This window comes from Haematobia irritans, chromosome 3 (assembly GCF_050003625.1).
Source record: "Haematobia irritans isolate KBUSLIRL chromosome 3, ASM5000362v1, whole genome shotgun sequence".
Classification (NCBI taxonomy): Eukaryota; Metazoa; Arthropoda; class Insecta; order Diptera; family Muscidae; genus Haematobia; species Haematobia irritans.
The window spans coordinates 208,506,804-208,530,640 of record NC_134399.1 but is presented as its reverse complement, the minus strand read 5'-3'; the positions used below and the strand labels follow the sequence as shown (position 1 = coordinate 208,530,640).

The 23,837-nt window shown below is 29.3% G+C and overlaps 1 protein-coding gene across 9 annotated transcripts in view; it reads right to left on the bottom strand.

Annotated features, from left to right (window-relative positions):
• The window catches only part of LOC142231792 (3',5'-cyclic-AMP phosphodiesterase-like), a 769,719-nt gene that overhangs the window by 315,595 nt on the left and 430,287 nt on the right, over nucleotides 1-23,837 (bottom strand). For 4 of the 9 annotated variants that reach the window (XM_075302425.1, XM_075302426.1, XM_075302428.1 and 1 more), the window contains exon 1: nucleotides 9,049-9,183. The exons of 4 other annotated variants lie outside the window; for them this stretch is intronic. Coding sequence is in view for 1 of the 5 variants with exons in the window: in XM_075302434.1 (XP_075158549.1) it covers nucleotides 9,049-9,272 (224 nt within the window). In the remaining 4 variants the exon portion in view is untranslated. Of the gene's footprint in view, nucleotides 1-9,048; nucleotides 9,293-23,837 lie in introns of those variants that run through there. One more of the 9 variants, XM_075302434.1, reaches the window with a different exon arrangement.

Below are 23,837 nucleotides of genomic sequence, written 5' to 3'. Positions count from 1 at the left end.
AAATTTGTATACAATTTTCTTTCGTTGTAAATAATTTTTCTAGAAAAATTCGTATGAGAAAAATTTTCTAAACAAATTTTTTTTTGTAACTATAAAAGCTTTGTTAAGACAACTTTTCTATAAAACATTTGAATGAGACAAATTTTCTATGAAAAAATTTCTAGGAAAATCTGTAAAAGAAAAATTTGTTTTTTGTTTTTAAAGAAAATGGACATAAAAAACTTTTCTATTACAAATTTGTATAAAACAACTTTTATGTCTCATACAATGTTTTATAGAAACATTTTCTGATAAATTAATATCAATTTGTGTAACACATTTTTTTTAGAAAAGTTGAAAAAAGGAAAATTTGTGTTAGAAAATTTGTTGTATATAATTTTTTCTAACAAATTTTTATAGAAAAATTTTATTATTTATAGAAAAATTGCTTTACACAAATTTTCATATACATTTTTTATATAAAATTTAAAAATTGTCTACTACATATTTTTTGAAAAATTTGCGTAAAACAACTTTTTTATAAAAAAAAGTTTTACAAAAAAATTGTCGCATACAATTTTTCTATAGAAATTTTGTCGCATACAATTTTTTTTTCCAACAAATTTGTAGAGAAAAATTTTCTTACCTTGTTTTTCAAATTTTCATAGACATTTTTTATATAAAATTTGAACCATACAATTTTTGATATAAAAATTGTCTACAATTTTTTTTTTTCAAATTCGTCTCATTCAAAATTTTGTAGAAAAATAGTATGAGGCAAATTAACTATAAAAAAATTTGTAAAAGAACTTTTTTATAAAAAAAATACTATGAGACAAAATTTTGTTGAGACCAATTGTATAAAGACAATATGTCTCATACGAATTTTTTATAGAAAATTTGTCTCATACAAATTTTTTTTAAATAAAAATTGTCTATTCCTATGAGACCAATATTATAAAGAAAATTTGTGTCATACATTTTTTTAGAGAAAATTTGTCTCATACAATTTTTTTAAAAAAGAATTGTCTAACACAAACTTTTTATACAATTTTTTTTATAAAAAAAAATTATAAAAATCTGTCTGAGACAAATTTTCTATAAAATGTTTTTCTACAAAAATGCGTATGAGACACGTTTGCTATAGAAAATTTGTGAGAGACAATTTTCTATAAAAATCAGTTCTATAAAAAAAATGCATGAGAGATTTTTTCTATAAAATATTAGATACAATTTTGTTGTGAATAATAAAAAAGGTTCATTTGAGACATTTTTCCCCATAAAAAATTTGTGTGAGATAATTTTTCTATAACAATTACAAGTTTTCTATAGAAAATTAGTTGACACACTTTTACTTCAAAATTCTAAGACAACTTTTCTATAGAAAATTTATGTTAGACATCTTTTGTGTGGAAAATGTGTGTGACATTTTTCCTTCGAAAAAATTACACAACTTTTCTGTGTGAGCAAATTATTCTACAAAAAAAAAAAATTGTGTGCCACATTTTCTATAAAAAATGTAACTGAGATAAATTTTCTGTAAAATAATAGTTTTCTACAAAAAAAAACACACATTTTTGACAACAAATTTGCTATAAACAAATTTTGTATAGAAAATGTATCAGTGGAAAATATTTTATTTATATTTTTTTTATAAATATTTTGTGTGGGACAAAAATATGTCTGAGGCAAATTTTCGAGAGCAAAAATTGTGTAAAAAATTTCAATAAAAATTTGTGTGAAACTTATATATATTAAAAAGAATTGTATGCGACAAATTTTCTTAAAACTATACATACTAGAAAATTTTTCTACAAAAAATCGTTGACTTTTTAATTAATTTCAACAAAAATTGTGTGTTGAGACTGAAATTCTATAAAAATTGTATATGAGATAAATTGTTCATAAAAAGTTTTTCGTAGATTAATGTCTGTTTATCTCTATGTAAGTATTGGCTAACTAGATCTATTAATATGTACGGCTAACGTTCAAATGCATGTTTGCATAAATGCTATTTGAAAGCTAAAATCTGGTATGTATACAATGTAGTTTTTTTTCTTATTGCTTTCATTTCGTATTGATTTATGGGATTTGCTCTGTACGTTACACAAATTTGAGTTGAATAGTTTATTGTGCGTAAATTTACACTACTAATGAACCAATTACCCTATGGCAGACATATTAGAATGCCATGGACTAGAAATAATTACCCTAGCGAATTGCGAGAGTAGTTTTATAAATTGCTTGAATTTTGTTAAATTTTCTGACTTCTAACTGACGTCCGAGTAAATTGAATGTTGAAAGAAAAAATCAATTTGATTTTGAATTATAAGCAGATTAAATATTTAACAAACGTTTCGTTTGTTTCTTAATATTTTGCTTGTTTTTCTTGTTGCGGGATTTTGCATCCATTACTGGTCGTGGGCTGTGGGGAAGGTGATAGAGCCGATTTAGAGATTTGCAACTTGTGTTGTGTCGTCATAGCAGCATTCACTTACTTTTCTGTTGTAATAATGCACGTGTAGTTGATGATATTTAGTACTGAGATTGCTTTCATCTGTCATCATTTCGCATGACCGATGTGAAAGAAGCAGGGTAACAAATTCAATTTTATTAATGGGATTTAGTTATGGAAGAGCTTTTTTGCATATTGCATTTAGAATTAGAATTTTATTATGAATAATCATAATTGATTTTATGTTGGTTTAATTCTAGTGATTTTATTAATTCATGGTGCAGATAATAGAATATCGAAAAATAAATACAAGCAATAGATTGATGGTGGGGAAAGAAGTTTTAAACAAAATCACTTTGATTTGAATTTTAAGAGGATCGTATGCAAATAATCTTAAGAATAAAAATCGCGATACCTTTTTTACGAATGAAAAAAATGATGGACAGACGGACGCATATTCAGGGTTATATCATTCAAGTAGGCGATTTTAAGGTAATCGGTATACATCATTGTTTGTATACCATCAATATTTGCGATCACCTTGTGTGTGGTTTATTGAATAACAATGGCATAGAATGAGGTACATCAATATTCAAAGTTTAACTTTATTAGTTTTCAACATAGTGATGACGCCAAACGTAACGATTCCTGAAAAGCTAAATTAATTGATATATATTTAAGTAAAAAAGTAGAAGAGTGCGAATGACATTGGCTTTTATATACCACTCAAGATTTTTATGTGTGCAGCCATTTGTAATAGTTTTCTTCACTCATTTCTCTAATTCTCTGATTTCTAATATGAAAAGTGCATATCAATATTTACGATCGAATAGTGGTCGTTAATGGGAGCACCACGGTGGCTCCCATAGCACCACGGCAGCCACCATGGTACAATGGTTAGCACGCCCGCGTTCCATACAAAGGTTCATGGGTTCAATCCCATATCCAACCAAACACCAAAAATTTTTAAGTGGGTGGTTTCAAGGTAATGTTGAACGCCGTTCGGACTGGGAGATGAAAACGGAACCGAAGAAGAGTAAAACTCCAGGAGCGATAATGGTCGGGGTTTTTATGTTCGGGTTTTCTACAGAAATAAAATTATGACAAAATTTTCTATTGACATAAAAATTTGACAAAATTTTCTATAGAAATAAAACTTTGACAAAATTTTCTATAGAAATAAAATTTTGAGAAAAGTTTCTATTAAAAAAGTTTTTGAGGCAATTTTCTACAGAAATAAAATTTTGACAAAATTTTCTATAGAAATAAAATTTTGGCAACAATTTTCTATTGAAATAAAATTTTGACAAAATTTTCTATGCAAATAAAATTTTGACAAAAATTTTGGACAAAATTTCTATAGAAATAAAATTTTGGCAAAATTTTCTATAGAAATAGAATTTTGACAAAACTTTCTATAAAAATAAAATTTTGACAAAATTTTCTATAGAAATAAAATGTTGACAAAATTTTCTATAGAAATAAAGTTTTGACAAAATTTTCTATAGAAATAAAATATTGACAAAATTTTCTATAGAAAAAAATTTTGACAAAATTTCCTATAGAAATACAATTTTGACAAAATTTTCTATTGAAATAAAATCTATTAAAATAAAATTTTAATAAATTTTTCTGTGGAAACAAAATTTTAGCACAATTTTCTAGAGAAATAGAATTTTGACAAAATTTTCTATAGAAATAAAATTTTGACAAAATGTTCTATTAAAATAAAATTTTGACAAAATTTTCTATAGAAATTGAATTTTGACAAAATTTTCTATAGAAATTGAATTTTGACAAAATTTTCTATAGAAATAAAATTTTTTAAAAATATTTTTGAGTGTTGTTGACCTATTTTATGTTTATTCTGATTATTAATTTTGTTCGGCTTGAGGTTATAAAAACAATCGATTATTGATATAATTTTGACAAAATTTTCTATAGAAAAAAAAAATTGTGACAAAATTTTCTTTAGAAATAAAATTTTGGCAGAACTTTCTACCGAAAGAAAATTTTGACAAAATTTTCTATTGAAATAAAATTTTGGAAAAATTTTTACAGAAGTAAAATTTTTGCAAAATTTTCTATAGAGATAATATGTTGGCAAAAAATTTTCTATGGAAATTAAATTTTGACAAAATTCTTAATAGAAATAAAATTTTGACAAAATTTTCCATAGAAATAAAATTTTGACAAAATTTTCTACCGAAAGAAAATTTTGACAAAAAATTCAATTGAAATAAAATTTTGGAAAAATTTTTTACTGAAATAAAATTTTGGCAAAATTTTCTATAGAAATCAAATGGTGGGAAAAAATTTTCTATAGAAATAAAATTTTGGTAAATTTTGACATACCTTTCTACAGAAATAAAATTTTGACAAAATTTTCTATGGAAATAAAATTTTTGCCAAAATTTTTATAGAGATACAATTTTGGCAAAAGTTTCTATTGAAATAAAAGTTTTGCAAAATAAATTTTGCCAAAAAAATTTCTATAGAAATAAAATTTTGACAAAAATTTCTATAGAAATAAAATTTTGGCCAACATTTTTATAGAAATAAAATTTTGGCCAACATTGTTATAGAAATAAAATTTTGGCAAAAATTTCTATTGAAATTTTTTATAGAAAATTTGTCTCATACAATTTTTTATATATATTTTCATATATTTTGTTTTATAAAAAAAAAATTATAAAAATTTGTCTGCAACAAATTTTCTATAAAATGCGTATGAGACAAGTTTCCTAAAGAAAAATTGTGAGAGACAAAATCCTCTATAAAAATGAGCTCTATAAAAAATCAGTATGAGAGATTTTTTCTATAAAACACTAGACACAATCTATAAAAAAAAGCTCATTTGAGACATTTTTCCCCATAGAAAATTTGTGTGAGAAATTTTTTATAGAAATAAAATTATGACAAAATTTTCTATTGAAATAAAATTTTGACAAAATTTTCTTTTGAAATAAAATTTTGACAACATTTTCTATAGAAATAAAATTTTGACAACATTTTCTATAGAAATAAAATTTTGGCCAACATTTTTATAGAAATAAAATTTTGGCAAAATTTTCTATTGAAATAAAAGTTTGGCAAAAAATTTTCTATAGAAATAGAATTTTGGCAAACAATTTTCTAAAGAAATAAAATTATGACAAAATTTTCTATAAAAATAAAATTTTGATACAATTTTCGATAGAAGATTCTTGTTTGATATTTTTTTGGTAGAATTTTCTTTTTATACCCTCCACCATAGGATGGGGGTATATTAACGTTGTCATTTCGTTTGTAGCACATCGAAATATTGCTCTAAGACCCCATTAAGTATATATATTCTGGGTCGTGGTGAAATTCTGAGTCGATCTGAGCATGTCCGTCCGTCCGTCTGTTGAAATCACGCTAACATCCGAACGAAACAAGCTATCGACTTGAAACTTGGCACAAGTAGTTGTTATTGATGTAGGTCGGATGGTATTGCAAATGGGCCATATCGATCCACTTTTACGTATAGCCCCCATATAAACGGACCCCCAAATTTGGCTTGCGATTGCTCTAAGAGATGCAAATTTCATCCGATCCGGCTGAAATTTGGTACATGGTGTTAGTATATGGTCTCTAACAACCATACAAAAATTGGTCCATATCGGTCCACTTTTATGTATAGCCCCCATATAAACGGACCACCAAATTTGGTTTGCGATTGCTCTAAGAGAAGCAAATTTCATCCGATCCGTGCATTTGGTACATGGTGTTAGTATATTGTCTCTAACAACCATGCCAAAATTCGTACATATCGGTCCATAATTATATATAGCCGCCATATAAGCCGATCCCCAGATTTGACCTCCGGAACCTCTTAGAGGAGCAAAATTCATCCGATCCTGTTGAAATTTGGTACGTGGTGTTAGTATATGGTATCCAACAACCATGCAGGAATCGGTCCATAATTATATATAGCCCCTATATAAATCGATCCCCAGATTTGGCTTGCGGAGCCTCTAAGAGAAGCAAATTTCATAGGATCCGTTTGAAATTTGGTACATGGTGTCAGCATATGATATCGGTTCATAATCATGGTTGCCACTCGAGCCAAAAATAATCTACCAAAATTTTATTTTTATAGAAAACATTGTCAAAATGTTATTTCTATAGATAATTTTGTCAAAATTTTATTACTATAGAAACTTTTGTCAAAATTTTATTTCTATAGAAAATTTTGTCAAAATTTTATTTCTATAGAAAATTTTGTCAAAATTTTATTTCTATAGAAAATTTTTTCCAAATTTTATTTCTATAGAAAATTTTTTCCAAATTTTATTTCTATAGAATTTTTTTTCCAAATTTTACTTCTATAGAAAATGTTGTCAAAGTTTTATTTTGTCAAAATTTTATTTCTATCGTCCTTTTTTAGTTTAATATATACCACGTATGGACTATGTGGTATATATTACGGTGTTAGGAAGTTTTAAGATACCTTGTCATCGGCAAGTGTTACCGCAACCCAAGTAATTCGATTGTGGATGACAGTCTTCAGTAGAAGTTTCTATGCAATCCATGGTGGAGGGTACATAAGCTTCGGCCTGGCCGAACTTACGGCCGTATATACTTGTTTTATTTTTGGTTCGCGTATATCTGGTACCGTGCTCAGTACGCGTTAACCAAAAATGACATAAAGAGGAGGTCTTTGGCCTGTACGATGGTCCGTAACATTACCAACGGCAGCACTGGTCTGGTGATCTCTTTGGCAAATAAACCCGATCATTTGGTTTGTCACCAAACCCCTCAATTTTGGAATGGAGAAAATCAAATTCAGTAACTAGCCACTTTCGTGCAAGCTTTTTCCAGTCATTGGCTTTTTCCCAGTCCAAATTTTATTTTGTGCAAAGGAAGTTTTAAACTTTAATGGATGTTTGTGATTTCAATAAAAAAAATTTTGGACTTTTTATCAAGAAATTTTTGACACAGAATGTTTCATAAAATACTCATAATCATGTTAAAGGTCATAAAATTTCAAGAGACTATCGTTTAACTTACAAACTTTTTAGTAAGAAAAGGTCAATGTATAATATTTGGTAGACAAATTTTTATATATTCGTAAAAAAATCTTAGTTAAAATTTATGAAAATCAATGAAAAAAATCTTCTATGAATTAAGATAAATTTTTCAATAATTTTTTTAGTTATATTTTGCATGAACGCAAAATTGATTTTTAAGAATTTAAAGTAATTAATAGTGGTAAACTATGAAAAGTCTGAGGTGGTAAATAGCTTTAGCTTTCCCAGAAACATAAAATTATTTATGTGTGCATCTAAAATGATATTATTTTTTTATTTTTCACTTTACATTATTTTATTTAGTCTAAACTTAATATTTAAACCTTTTTCACAAACACAACTGCCTCTAAGGATATTTTTAAAAATTTTGCCACATATTCGTAAAAAATTCTTAGTAAAATTTACGAAAATCAATGACAATTGCTTCTTTAAATTAATAATTTGATGAGGCATGGTTAATGAAGTAATGTTTCGTAAAATTAACAAAGAGACTTCAAACATTGACTATAAATTATTCTATAATCACAATTGATTTTTAAGAATTTAAACTAATTGATAGTGGTAAACTATGAAAAGTCTGAGGTGATAAATAGCGTTAGCTTTCTTAGAAACATAACATTATTTATGTGTGCATATAAAATAATATTATTTTTTGTTTTTACTTCACATTATTTCATTTAGTCTAAATATAATATTTAAACCTTTTTTTAACACAACTGCCTCTAAAGATAGTTAAAATTTTTTTCCACATATTAATGTAAATAATAAAGAGAATTCAGCTATAAATTATATTTTTTAGTTATAATTTGCGCAAAATTTATTTTAAGTATTTAAAGTAATTGATTTTGAAAACCTATGAAAAGTCCGAATTAAAATTATATTATTTTTTGTTTTTACTTCAAATTATTTCATTTAGTCTAAACATAATATTTAAACCTTTTTTTAACACAACTGCCTCTAAGGATATTTAAAAAATTTTTTTTCACATATTAATGTAAATAATAAAGAGAATTCAGCTATAAATTATATTTTTTAGTTATAATTTGCGCGACGAAAAATTGATTTTAAGAATTTAATGTAATTGATATTGGAAAACTATGAAAAGCCCGAATTCATAAAAATCCTCAGCTTACTCAGAAACATCCAAATATTTATGGGTGCATTTAAAATGATATTATTATAATTTTTTTTTCACTTCACATTATTTCATTTTGCTCTAAATATAATATCTAATATTTAAAGGTGAGTACTAAGTTCGATTTTAGCCGCTAAAACCAAAATTAAATCAGTAAAAAAAAGTATAAAATTGTACGTCTTTGACGCAAATTTTGATATAACTTGATGGGGAATAACCCAAAGCAACTTTTTACAAAGTTTTTATTTTTTATAATGGAAAAGTAATCGTGAAAAATTGACGATTTTAACGGCTAAATTCGAACTTAATACCCACCTTAACCCTCTTTCCCAAACACAACTGCCTCTAAGGAAATTTTCAAAAATTATGAAAAAAACAATGTATATACTCTCCCCAAAAAATTCATGAAATCAAACAGAACATACCACATTTGGAAGATATTCGGGCACAGCAACTCTATTTCCAGAAACAACAAATCCAATGAATTCAAGTTAGATATTCTGGAGTCACTCTCACACCTACATACACCAGCATTTAAATCAAAATCGCGTACATTTTTCTTATCGGAGAGGGTGATCTTTTTTTCTTGTTGTTGTTTGTTTTTGTTTTTTTTTTGGTTTCTTAGAACAGGAGACAATTTTGATTTCATTCAAATGCTATATCTATTCACAACCGTGTATTCTGTTTATTTTTTGTTTTTCATTTCCAATTTGTAATGATGAACATTTTTGTTTTTTTGTGTTTTTTTGCTTTGATTGGTTTGTGTTAATTTTCTGTTGTTGTTTCTCTTTTATTTGCTATTGTTGCTTTTGTTTTTTTTTTTTTTTGTCAAGCGTTTTATTGAAGATAGATAGATGTATAGATGGATGGTTGGATGGATGTTGATGATAATTACGGTGCTAGTAGTAGGCTGCTCTATACAGAGCCCCGGTTTTTCATTCGCGTGCCTTCTTTGTTGGTTGAGAGATAATTTTTCACTACATTTTCATTTTTACAGGCAAAGTTGTTATTGTTGCTTCGGCTTCGGCTACTAATGTGACTGTTGTGTGTTGTTGCTGTTATTGCTTCTGTTATTGTAGGGGCTGTTTGTTGTTGTTGTTGTTGGTGGTGTTTTTTTTTGTTTTCATTGAAGCTGAAGCTTTCTTCTCTGTACATTCGTTTATTTGCGGTAGTTATTGTGTTCTTGTCGTTGTTGTTGTTATTCATCGTCATCACCGTTGTCGTGGCCGATGTGTTTATTTAGTACGTAAATGAAAAACGTCGAACAACCGTAAAAACAACAACAACAAAAGCAACGAGGGAGAAGAAATATAAAAAAAATGTAATAATAATAAAGGTGAAAATTCAATTTAATTTGATTTGATTTGCGTTTACGTGTTTTTAACGTACGACTGACTGCACAAATTACAAGGTAGAGGACGATGGGAGTCTTAGTTTATAAGCATTTCAGCCCCTTGTTCTCTGTATCTCTCTCTCTGTCTCTCTCCATCATGCTTTCAGGTTGAGATAGTTGATTGATTGTGGGGATTAGAAGGAAAATGATTTAATTGTCGTTTAAGACATCAACCGCAATACTGAGTGTGAATGTGGGTGTGGGTGTGTGTTTCTGTGAAGGAGTGAGGATTCTCTTAAAGAATCGTTTTGAAATATAACAATACCAACACCATGTTATTCAAATGCAAACAGATTTTCCCTATAATGTTATAACACTTGGCAAAAAGGAGGTAGATTAAGACAATTTTGGAGCGAGCGAATATAATGAATGTATTTGATAAATCCTTTATAACACTTATAACACTTTATAAAATTTCTTAAAATCGATTTTTTTTATAAAGAAAATAATTGATATAGGAAAACCATAATCATTGAAATATTGCCTCTTGTATGAAGGTTTAAAAAAAACTTATTTAGTTCCTGTGTGTGCACACCAAGTGGTTCAATTAGGGAATTGGGACTTTTTCCATTATATTTAAAATTGTCCGGGATCCCGGACGATGAAGATTGACCTTAATGTTGTTGGCGATCTTTAAGGTAGCAAGCTATCAGTATTGTAGCAGTATCGGAGAAGGCAAACATGTCGGATATGTTTCCCACATGTTTGCACTGAATCAAATCACTTACAGTGATCTAATAAGATGAGTACTGAGACTTCATTATTGTGGAGGCTATAACGGTTCTACGAGGGCTGTTTTTCTCGATCCATTATCAAGGAAGCGTATATTTTCGTAAAATTTCTAGGAATCTTCGGGATCTTTTTTAGGTATGGTATAAATTTGAGCAAATTAAATATCGCTTAAGGTCTGACATCTAAATAGCTATGTGGAAACCTAACAATGTAAACTGATTACGATAAATCATTTATATCACTTAAAACCCCTTTTTAATATTTCTTCATTGGCAGCTGGACTAGAACCCATGACTATGTAAATTGAACAATCACGAACAAGATAGTATCATTCACAGAATTAATTAGAAATAAAAACTATACTCGAGTAAGAAATTAATTTAATTGATTTATTAGGCACTTTCACTTACTTTTCTAATTGAGGCATTTAATTATTTATTGTATTTTTATATACTTATATTTGTTTTACCTTTTCCGATTATAATTTATAATTGTTGAATTTTTCCTTGGATTGAATGTCTTATAAAAAAAAATAAAATTTCCTACAAAAATTTTCAATTATATTTTTATCTAATTATACAATTATTTTTCGAGCTTTATGGACAGATATAGATTTTTAATTTGAAAATTTTATGTATATAATTAAAATTGCATTTGGGACAATTAATATCTTAATTACAAATGTAAAAACTTTCAATCACTTTCTTTACTCAATTTTTTCATTTGTTTAAAAATTTAATTGTAACAGTTAATGTTTTAATTAGAAAATTTTGATTTTATTCGATCTTTCTGTTATTCAATAGAAAATAATTATTGAAGCTTGAGATCGTTTTTTGTATGTATTGGTTTCCAATACATACAAAAAACGATCTCAAGCTTGAATAATTATTTTCTATTGTTAATTTTTTAGTTGATTTTTAATTTGAAATACCCAAACTATCTTTTCGCCAATAAAATATTCGCCTTTACAGAAAATTTAATCGTCTCTCTCTCTATCTAATTCATATCAATGTTCTCTATTCTCCTTGCAAAGAGTGACATCGTGTTTGTGGTGGATCACAAGCGAGGTTAATAACATCATCAATAACAGAAGACTTAACAGTTTCCCCCACCTTGATTTGATGTTGAGTATAAATGTTTTTATGCATTTCTTTGGTTGTGTTTTTTTAATTGGTTGAGTCTGGGAAGGTCAGATCAATTTCGAAATAGAAGCAAAAAAATGATAAAATCCCAGTATAACGTTCTCGAAAAAAACCCTAGGTTCACTCAATAAAATGGCTTTTACCAAAATTTTAGATTTCTCTCCAATTCATATCACTGTTCTCTATTTTGCCTTGTAAAGAGTGACATGGTGTTTGTGGTGGATCAAGTGCGACATACACCATCAATAACAGAGGGCTTAACAGCCTCACCACCTCGATTAGTGGTAGGTAGAGTGTAGTTGTTTTTACGAATTTGTTTGATTGTGTTTGTATACGGTCGAGTGTGGGAAGGTGAGATCAATTTCGATTTTTTTTTCCACCCACCTACCATTGAGACTTCTCGTTTTTCCTCCGCTTTTGTTTGTTCTTCTGTTTGTCTGTAACAATGTAGTTTTGCATACAGAGAACAGAGAATCCAGGATATAGCTGGCGATTGATAATACTCAGATATGTTTCAATAACCAACAGTGATGGTTCTTGGCGAGGGGGAGGGGGAAAGAAAACCGATATATAACATCGGTAATACACAGAAAATAAGGACTTCTACACAAGGGATAAGATTTGTTCGTTTTGTGAAGTAGATTTGTTTTTGGTTTTGTATTCTCCACACTTTGTATTGGCAATGTGCGAACAGAAGAGATGTCGATGTTAAGTTTATTAGATTTGTTGCTATTGTTGCTCTCACCGTTCGCTTATGTTTAGTGATGGTATGGCATTGTGGATGCTACACGGAAATTTGATGTCAGTACTGCCACTCAGTGTCCCCCTTCTTTTTTTTTTTGTTTCGAGATGGATGTTGTTTTCCTGGCTACATAATATGGATTTTATACAATGTGTATTTCATTGCAAACATTATACCGACAATCGTTTATAAGAACACACTCACAAACACACACGCATAACGCATCTATGCATATACATACATTCATACAAATGGATATAAAAACTGAGGACTTGACGAAAAGTGCGATTTGTTGTTGCTGTTGTTTAACGAGTTTATGTTTTCGAGGCCGCACAGATCGAGCCGGGTATTATGGGTTTGGGGGTCTGTGGAATAAGAAATATGGGTGATATTAAATTGGCGTAATACACCAAGAAACACTAGATTACAAACCAATTTGATGATGAAACAAATGTTTAAGGCATATAAATATCCTAACCGATTTATGACAGCCTGAATTTGAGATATTTCAATCAACTCAGTAACAATTATTTCAGTTTTCAAAACTGTCGAACAAAGACAAATTTTTATCCAAATTCGATGTTACTAACTGTTTGATAATTGTTTTGAAGTTCTACCACTGAGATATTTATCTTTTATATCTCACGAGGAATATAAAATTTTGATAATATTAAAAAAAAGTCCATGACCACAACCACAAAACAAAATTAACTTTAAAATAAAAATTAAAATTAACATTGCATTTATACTGAATATAGATCTGCTAATTAGGTCATAGCTTTAACAGATCTCTGCAAAGTACATAATAATGACCTACTTAACAGAGCTACATTCGGTAGGAAGTAATGTATAATGAATGCAATATTTTAAGAACACGATAAAATTATGCCAATTATTACAAGACATGTAAATGCGGCAGAAAGTTTGGCCAGACAGAATCTTAAGTATCCCCTTTTATTTGTATAGAAAATTTTGTCAAAACGATATATGACCTTTTCAGCAAAACTAAGACTAAGATAAAACTGGAAGATAAATCAAATGTAGTATATAAAATAAAATGCGATGGGGATGAAAACAATCCATGTCCGATGGCTTATGTTGGCACCACTAAAACCCAATTAAAAACAAGACTTTCTGCCCACAAATCCGACCAAAAGATGAAAGACAAGCCTTAGAACAAAAAACGGCCCTTGCAGCACATTGCAAAACAACAGGACACATACCAAACTTCAAAAATGTTCAAATACTGACGATGGAAGAGAATACTAGGAGGAGATATACATTGGAGATGCTACATAATAAATACTCTCCCTGAGGAACGCATCAACTTCAAAGCCGACACAGACCACTGTGCACAGATTTACAGAAATCTAATACAAAATCGCAAACACAATTAAGATAATAAATCAGTTAGACATAAGCATTGTAAGGAGAAAGTCTATTACTTTGTAAAATGTAAATATAATTAATGTTATATTTTTGTTTCAAAACGTTGTTAAAGTTAATATTGTAAAATATTTAAATTATTACAATTTATAGATAATATCTCGCTGAAGATGATCACCGATGGTGTATCGAAATATCCGAGAACAGCAATATTTCAATAAAAAGAAATGAAAAACATTAACACCAGCATTTTTCATTAGTCCATGACCTCAAGCCAAACAAATAATCCCAAAATTGAAAAAAATCCTATTTCTATAGAAAATCTTGTCAAAATTTTATTTCTATAGACAAGTTTGTCAAAATTTTATTTCTATAGCAACTTTTGTCAAAATTTCATTTCCATATAAAATTTTGTTAAAATTTTATTACCATAGAAAATTTTGTCAAAATTTTATTTCCATAGAAAATTTTGTCAAAATTTTATTTCCATAGAAAATTTTGTCAAAATTTTATTTCCATAGAAAATTTTGTCAAAAATTTATTTCTATAGACACGTTTGTCAAAATTTTATTTCTATAGAAAATATTGTCCAAATTGTATTTCTATAGAAAATTTTGTCAAAATTTTATTTCTATAGGCACGTTTGTCAAAATTTTATTTCCATAGAAAATTTTGTTAAAATTTTATTACCATAGAAAATTTTGTCAAAATGTTATTACCATAGAAAATTTTGTCCAAATTTTATTTCCATAGAAAATTTTGTCAAAATTTTATTTCTATACAAAATTTTGTCAAAATTTTATTTCTATAAAAAATTTTGTCAAAATTTTATATCTATAGGCACGTTTGTCAAAATTTAATTTCCATAGAAAATTTTGTCAAAATTTTATTACCATAGACAATTTTGTCAAAATTTTATTACCATAGAAAATTTTGTCCAAATTTTATTTCCATAGAAAATTTTGTCAAAATTTTATTTCTATACAAAATTTTGTCAAAATTTTATTTCTATAGAAAATTTTGTCAACATTTTATTTCTATAAAAAATTTTGTCAAAATTTTATTTGTATAGCAATTTTTGTCAAAATTTTACTTCCATATAAAATTTTGTCAAAATTTTATTACCATAGAAAATTTTGTCAACATTTTATTTCCATAGAAAATTTTGTCAAAATTTTATTTCCATAGAAAATTTTGTCAAAATTTTATTTCCATAGAAAATTTTGTCAAAAATGTATTTCTATAGACACGTTTGTCAAAATTTTATCACCATAGAAAATATTGTCAAAATTTTATTTCCATATAAAATTTTGTTAAAATTTTATTACCATAGAAAATTTTGTCAAAATTTTATTAGCATAGAAAATTTTGTCCAAATTTTATTTCCATAGAAAATTTTGTCAAAATTTTATTTCTATACAAAATTTTGTCAAAATTTTATTTCTATAAAAAATTTTGTCAAAATTGTATATCTATAGGCACGTTTGTCACAATTTTATTTCTATAAAAAATTCTGTCAAAATTTTATTTCTATAAAAAATTCTGTCAAAATTTTATTTCTATAGAAAATTTTGTCAAAATTTTATTTCTATAAAAAATTTTGTCAAAATTTTATTTCTATAGCAACTTTTGTCAAATTTTAATTTCCATAGAAAATTTTGTTAAAATTTTATTACCATAGAAAATTTTGTCAAAAATTTATTACCATAGAAAATTTTGTCAAAATTTTATTTCCATAGAAAATTTTGTCAAAATTTTATTTCTATAAAAAATTCTGTCAAAATTTTATTTCTATAGAAAATTTTGTCAAAATTTTATTTCTATTGAAACTTTTGTCAAAGTTTTATTTCTATAGAAAATTTTGTCAAAGTTTTATTTCTATAGAAAATTTTGTCAATATTTTATTTCTCTAGAAAATTTTGTCAAAATTGTATTTCCATAGAAATTTTTGTCAATTTTTTTCTTTAGAACTTTTGTCACAATTTTATTCCTATACACAATTTAATTTCGATAAAAAAAATAGTGGAATAAATATGTAAATATATTGACCTCTTCAGATCGCAGTCATTTTATTAACCGAAATGAACTAATTTTAGCAAATTGAATGGTTGTTAGAGAGCGCATAAAAATATCACGTACAAAAGTTAAAACGGTTCCAGGGAGCTCCGTAAGACAAATCTTGGAATAGGTTTATTTGGGCCAAATATAGAATTATAGACCGATATGGGCCTATATTTCATTTTTAGCTTAAACCTGTTTACTTTTTCTCTGTATATTTCCTCAAGAAGTCATATCGGTAGATCGGGCTATAGGGGGACTTTGCCAGAATAATGCACCACTGTGACCTACATTCTACTTCTAAAGCCTTAAATCGATTTTTTTTTGTCAAGATTATTTGAGGTCAGTAATCCGCCTTCACTATCGGTTTCGCCACTTTTTTAAATGGCACTAAATTTTCAAAATAAAAATACATGGCAACTGTGCTTACGCATAACAAAACTATTTTGCTTTATTCCAACCAATGTATAGATTAAAACGAGAATTTGTAAACTAGTGTAACTACCACACAACAACTAAGCTGGAGAAGCAATGATGGGTGAGCACAGGCATTGAGAGTAAGAGGCTTGAGATTTTCGTTAGTATGTATTGTGTTGTTGTTGCATATGGAAAAGGGAGGGAGGTTTAAGGGTTGTGTTGGGTAATTAAGTTTTAGATTTCATTTGAATTTGTTGGGAATTTATAGGAGATAGGATTTGCGCAAAAAAAAAGAAAAACTTTAGGAAAGCTTTTTAGGGATTAGTTAATTAATTAGTCCAGTTTTCAAAAAACCATAATACGAAGGAAAACTTTCTCTGCAATGGTTCAAAGGATTGACACACTTTTTTTTATTTGGTTTTAGCACCTTTTCATTCGTATAGATGATGAAAGCAGGTGGGAGGGGGGTGTAGACACTTTCACTTAGAGAACCGGATAAGGAAGATAGCTGTGTTTTGTTTTTATGGGGATAATTTTTTTTCACTATTGTGTTATTATTTTTTTTATAACTTTTTGCACTACGTTTTGTTTTTATTGTTTCTTTTTTTTTCAAGCTAAACACATTGTTTTCTTCCCCTTTCTCTTCTTGATATGTGTGATTCCTCTTGTGTTATTTCCTCTATTTTAGCTATATGTGACCGACCGAACGACCAAACGACCGATAGTTAAACCGACTGACAAACCATTCTATTCTATTCTTTTTCATATGTGTTCTTTATAGAGACGGTTCTCAACACACAACACTGTTGCTGGACGCTTAATTCAACGAGAAAAAAAATTATTTTTTTTTCACTTAGACCGCACGACGGCAATTTCGAGAGGGTTTTTTTTTTTGTTAATTTTCATTGGAAAAATCTATTCGCTAGTAGGTTTTGCAAGAAATTTACCATATATTTTTCACTTTCATTCTAGCGTTGTAATTTTTATAAATTTTTCTTCTCATCTAAATCATTATTTAATCACTTTTAACTAAAATTTCTTTAGGTAATGTGCCTTTATTTTTTTCGTCTGCTAGACGAGAGGCGAGACACACAGAAGGCATTGCAGAACACAAAGCGCACACACAACACACAGAAGAAGAAACGAAACGTAAAGAAGAAGAAAAAACAACGTTGAAAAATCACGAACCGCTTGGCGAAGTTATATGAAAATATAAAGACTCTCGCCCTTGCTCTCTTGCTCACATTAGTAGCGAAGGGAAAAAACAAAATATTCCCCAACGAAGAGAGTTAGTTTGGGAGAGTGAGAGATATAAAGTCCATAACATATGGGGAGAGAAGTTCTGCTGGCAGAGCCCCCACGTAAATAACATTTACCATAGGCAAAGCTTATTATTACGAGGGGGTGTAAATAACAGCAAGCCAACATACACTGAGGCGCCAACAGTGATGGCATTACTCTGTTAGCGTCATATGAATAAGTCCCCAAGTGTAAAGCAAGGGTAAATGAAACATGTGTACCCATACAACCATACTCAAGCTCATTGGGGAGTACAATTAGGGAGAAATAGAGAGTGAGAGAGAACAAAATAAATCGGCGGCATTCTATTTGGTTCCATTAGGTCTCTGAGATCTCCAAGAAAATAAACAAAAACAAACAACTCAAAATTGCCGTTAGGAGAGACATATGAAATATATAAACACGAGAGAGGTATTTAATGTGAAAAACAACGTTTTTTTAGTTTCATAGTTTGGTAAACATGTAAACAACACATGTAAATTAAGCCAAGAAATTTGTGATATAAAGGAAATTTCTCTTAATATAGGGAAATAAATACCCTTTGCTGTGGTTGCAGCATTTGTTTGCCGCTAGCTTTAGCAACTAGAGTCTATCTCTCGTGTTACTCATTTTTTAGAGAAAACCCTTAAAGCGCATGCTTCAGATTGTCCCTATTCTATATATTTTTTTTGGCATTTTGTTTTGTTTTGATTTGTGTTTTTTTCATCTCTCTCATGTTATTTCCTATGACTTTGTGACCATGTTTATAACCTTCCATGGTTTGTTGATTTTTCGCCCCTAGATACACACACGCAAGACATTGAGATAAAAAGGAAAATGTCAAATTATTTGACAGTTTCACTTGACCATAGATGCTTTTGGTTTTTCTTCGGTTATGTATCCACAACCCCCAAAAATGATTAAAAGACAGCTAATGTAATTTATTCTCATTCTCTACATGCGTTTGAGAAATTTCATTTTACATCTTGTCATCTATCATGTAAACTGTCAAAAATGTTGGTGCTGCTGTTGTTGTTTTGAGGTGTTTGACATTTCTGTTTATTTAATGATGAAGAGTAATAGAGAGACAAACACCCTTGAAGAGTATCATAGCTTATGCAAAGACTTTCAGGAACATTTTGAGAGATATTATTTTTCCCCATGACCTATGACTATTTCACTATGTATCACATTTCTATTATAGATTTCTCCTCCACATTTTCTTTGTGGGTTTCCTTAATTAAAAACAAATAAATATTTAAACTTTTGCATTATTTCAATACTCGTCCTTAAAGAATTGTATGTGTTCTCAGTTCTTCGAAATGTTTATTAATCTTCTGTTACGTTTTACAACATTACTTTGCGGTTTAATTGCTTGTTATTTTTATTTTGTAGTTTTGACAGCTGTCAAAAATGTTTCTTGAAGAATTTATGAGGGGACTTCATAAAAGAAAGTTTAAAACCGAGAAACTAATGAAAAAAGTTTCACTTGATGATCGCAGGTTAATAAGGTCTCAGTTAGCATAAGAAAGTAAAAAAAAACTCATGACATTAACTGCAAACATTTGACATGATAGTCAAGATACTAAAATGATGGAATTTGAGTAATGAATGCCTAGAATATCACGAAATATGTTAAGGAGTAAATGTTAATCCTTTTGCAGAAAATGAAGAGTTCGAAATCCTACAGAAAACAAAATATCACCAATAATTTTTGGAAATAAAATCTTAATTGAATTTAAAAATTACTTACAAAAAATAATTATATCAATAATTTTTGTTATTGAATCAATACCACGAGGGTTGCATTTTATTTGGTGGAATTGGGCAATTCTACTATTGAAATGTACCAAAAATTGGCGCAAAAAAGTGGTACTCGCAAAAAAAGGCACACTGCATAAATAAATGTGGCATAAATCGGGGCACACTTTTTGATAAATAAAAATTAAAAAATAATCCTATTTTATGTAGAACTGTGAAATACTTATTTTAATTTAGATCCTAACCAACCTAACAATTATTTTATATCCCTTTCATTTACAATCATACCTTGGTTATCTACTGTACCATACCAGTTTATCTAATGTAGACAATTTTGCATACTTTTTGGCGGAAATTTTTTTCGGAAATTGTTCACAAATATAGTATTTGAATGGTAAACTCGATTATTTGTTAAGACTAGGGGTCACAATGTATAAAAAATAAATGCTATTAAAAAGAGGCATAGTATGACGAAAAGGTGGCACAAAAATGTAAAAAGTATCACATTTAGTGGCACAAAAGTATGCCCGCTTGCCACTAAAGTGGCACAACGGTAATACCGTCCGTCAAGGAACAGTGTTTATCGATAGCATGGTGAATTCCTCTTAGGTAGTAGTTCACTCCAAGACGAATTTCATGAAGGTCGTCCAAAATCATTTGGACCATTCATGTTGTGTGCCAGCTGATATTGCAAGATTGTTTAGCCACTAAAATCAAAACTAAATCTATAAAAGTAAAATAACATTTTACAAATTTTATTATAATTTGGTGGAGAATGATCCAAAGCAACAATTTTTGGTAAACATAAATAATTTAAAAAAAAAGTAACCGCGAAAAATGGCTGTTCTAAATCGATAATGCCAACTTAATACCGGCCGTTGCATGAACATTTGACCGTCAAAAAAAAATTGTTCGCTTTGAATCCCACAAAAATTATCAATCGCTTAAAAACGATTTGTGTCGATTTGTCAAAAAAAAAATACCATCGTTGGGTCAGCCGCCGTATAGAACTGACTTGGCACCGAAAGACTTCTTTTTATTCCCGTACATAAAAAAAAACAAGTAAGGAAAGTCTAAAGTTGGACGGGGCCGACTATATTATACCCTGCACCACTTTGTAGATCTAAATTTTCGATACCATATCACATCCGTCAAATGTGTTGGGGGCTATATATAAAGGTTTGCCCCAAATACATACATTCAAATATCACTCGATCTGGACAGAATTTGATAGACTTCTACAAAATATATAGACTTAAAATTTAAGTCGGCTAATGCACTAGGGTGGAACACAATGTTAGTAAAAAACAAGTAAGGAAAGTCTAAAGTCGGGCGGGGCCGACTATATTATACCCTGCACCACTCTGTAGATCTAAAATTTCGATACCATATCACATCCGTCAAATGTGTTGGGGGCTATATATAAAGGTTTGTCCCAAATACATACATTTAAGTATCACTCGATCTGGACAGAATTTGATAGACTTCTACAAAATTTATAGACTCAAAATTTAAGTCTGCTAATGCACTAGGATGGAACACAATGTTAGTAAAAAAAATATGGGAAACATTTAAATCTGAAGCAATTTTAAGGAAACTTCGCAAAAGTTTAGTTATGATTTATCGCTCGATATATATGTATTAGAAGTTTAGGAAAAGTAGAGTCATTTTTACTAGTTTTCGACTAAGCAATGGCGATTTTACAAGGAAAATGTTGGTATTTCGACCATTTTTGTCGAAATCAGAAAAACATATATATGGGAGCTATATCTAAATCTGAACCAATTTCAACCAAATTTGGCACGCGTAGCTACAATGCTAATTCTACTCCCTGTGCAAAATTTCAACTAAATCGGAGCAAAAAATTGGCCTCTGTGGTCATATGAGTGTAAATCGGGCGAAAGCTATATATTGGAGCTATATCTAAATCTGAACCGATTTCAAATTTGGCACGCATAGCTACAATGCTAATTCTACTCCCTGTGCAAAATTTCAATTAAATCGGAGTAAAAGATTGGCCACTGTGGTCATATGAGTGTAAATCGAGCGAAAGCTATATATTGGAGCTATATCTAAATCTGAACCAATTTCAACCAAATTTGGCACGCGTAGCTACAATGCTAATTCTACTCCCTGTGCAAAATTTCAACTAAATCGGAGCAAAAAATTGGCCTCTGTGGTCATATGAGTGTAAATCGGGCGAAAGCTATATATTGGAGCTATATCTAAATCTGAAACGATTTCAACCAAATTTGGCACGTATTGCTACAATGCTAATTCTACTCCCTGTGCAAAATTTCAACTAAATCGGAGCAAAAAATTGGCCTCTGTGGTCATATGAGTGTAAATCGGGCGAAAGCTATATATTGGAGCTATATCTAAATCTGAAACGATTTCAACCAAATTTGGCACGCATAGCTATAATGCTAATTCTACTCCATGTGCAAAATTTCAACTAAATCGGAGCAAAAAATTGGCCTCTGTGGTCATATAAGTGTAAATCGGGCGAACGATATATATGGGAGCTATATCTAAATCTGAACCGATTACAATAAAATTTGGCACACTTGACTATAGTACTAATTGTTCTTCTTGTGCAGAATTTTAAGCAAATTAGGGTAAAACTCTGGCTCCTGGGGCCATATAAGTCCATATCGGGCGAAATATATATATGGGAGCTATATCTAAATCTGAACCGATTTCTTCCAAAATCAATAGGGTTCTATTCTGAGCCAAAACACATACTTGTGCCAAATTTGAAGTCGATTGGATCAAAACTGCGACCTAGACTTTGATTACAAAAATGTGTTCACGGACAGACGGACATGGCTATATCGACTCAGGAGCCCACCCTGAGCATTTTTGCCAAAGACACCATGTGTCTATCTCGTCTTCTTCTGGGTGTTGCAAACATATGCACTAACTTATAACACCCTGTTCCACAGTGTGGCGCAGGGTATAAAAAATACAAAAAAAAAAAAAAACAAGTATATACGGCCGTAAGTTCGGCCAGGCCGAAGCTTATGTACCCTCCATCATGGATTGCGTAGAAACTTCTTCTAAACACTGCCATCCACAATCGAATTACTTAAGTTGCGGTAACGCTTGCCGATGGCAAGGTATCTTAAAACCTCCTAACACCATCTTCTAAATTGTATGTAAGTCCAAACGTGGTGTATATGAAATCGATCCAATACGTATATAATTCAGTTTGACAAAGTAAACATAAAATTTTGACAAAATTTTCTACAGAAATAAAATTTTCTATAGAAATAAAATTTTCACAAAATTTTCTATAGAAATAAAAATTTTCACAAAATTTTCTATAGAAAGAAAATTTTGACAAAAATTTCTACAGCAATAAAATTGTAACAAAATTTTCTATAGAAATAAACTTTTGACAAAATTGTCTATAGAAATAAAATCTTGGTAGATTATTTTTGGCTCGAGCGGCAACCATGATTATGAACCGAATAACATTTGAACAAAATTTTCTATAGAAATAAAATTTAGACAAAATTTTCTATAGAAATAAAATTTTGACGATGATGAACATTTCATTATGAAACGAATAAAATTTTGACAAAATTTTCTATAGAAATAAAATTTTGACAAAATTTTCTATAGAAATAAAATTTTGGTAGATTATTTTTGGCTCTAGTGGCAACCATGATTATGAACCGATATGGACCAATTTTTGTGTGATTGGACCAATTGTTGTATGGTTGTTAGCGACCATATACTAACACCACGTTCCTAATTTGAACCGGATCGGATGAATTTTGCTCCTCCAAGAGGCTCCGGAGGTCAAATCTGGAGAACGTTTTATATGGGGGCTATATATAATTATGGACCGATATGGACCAATTCTGGCACGGTTGTTAAAGATCATATACTAACACCATGTTCAAAATTACAACCGGATTAGATGAAATTTGCTTCTCTTGGAGACTTCGCAAGCCTAATCTGGGGATCGGCTTATATGGGGGCTATATATAATTATGAACCGATGTGGAACAATTTTTGCACAGTTGTTAGAGACCATATACCAATACCATGTACCAAATTTCAGGCGGATCGGATGCAATTTGCTTCTCTTTGAGGCTTCGCAAGCCAAATCAGGAGATCGGTTTATATGGGGTCCATATATAATTATGGACCGATGTGGACCAATTTTTGCATGGTTCTTAAAGACCATATACCAACATCATGTACCAAATTTCAGCCGGATCGGATGCAATTTGCTTCTCTTTGAGGCTTCGCAAGCCAAATTTGGAGATCGGTTTATATGGGGTCTATATATAA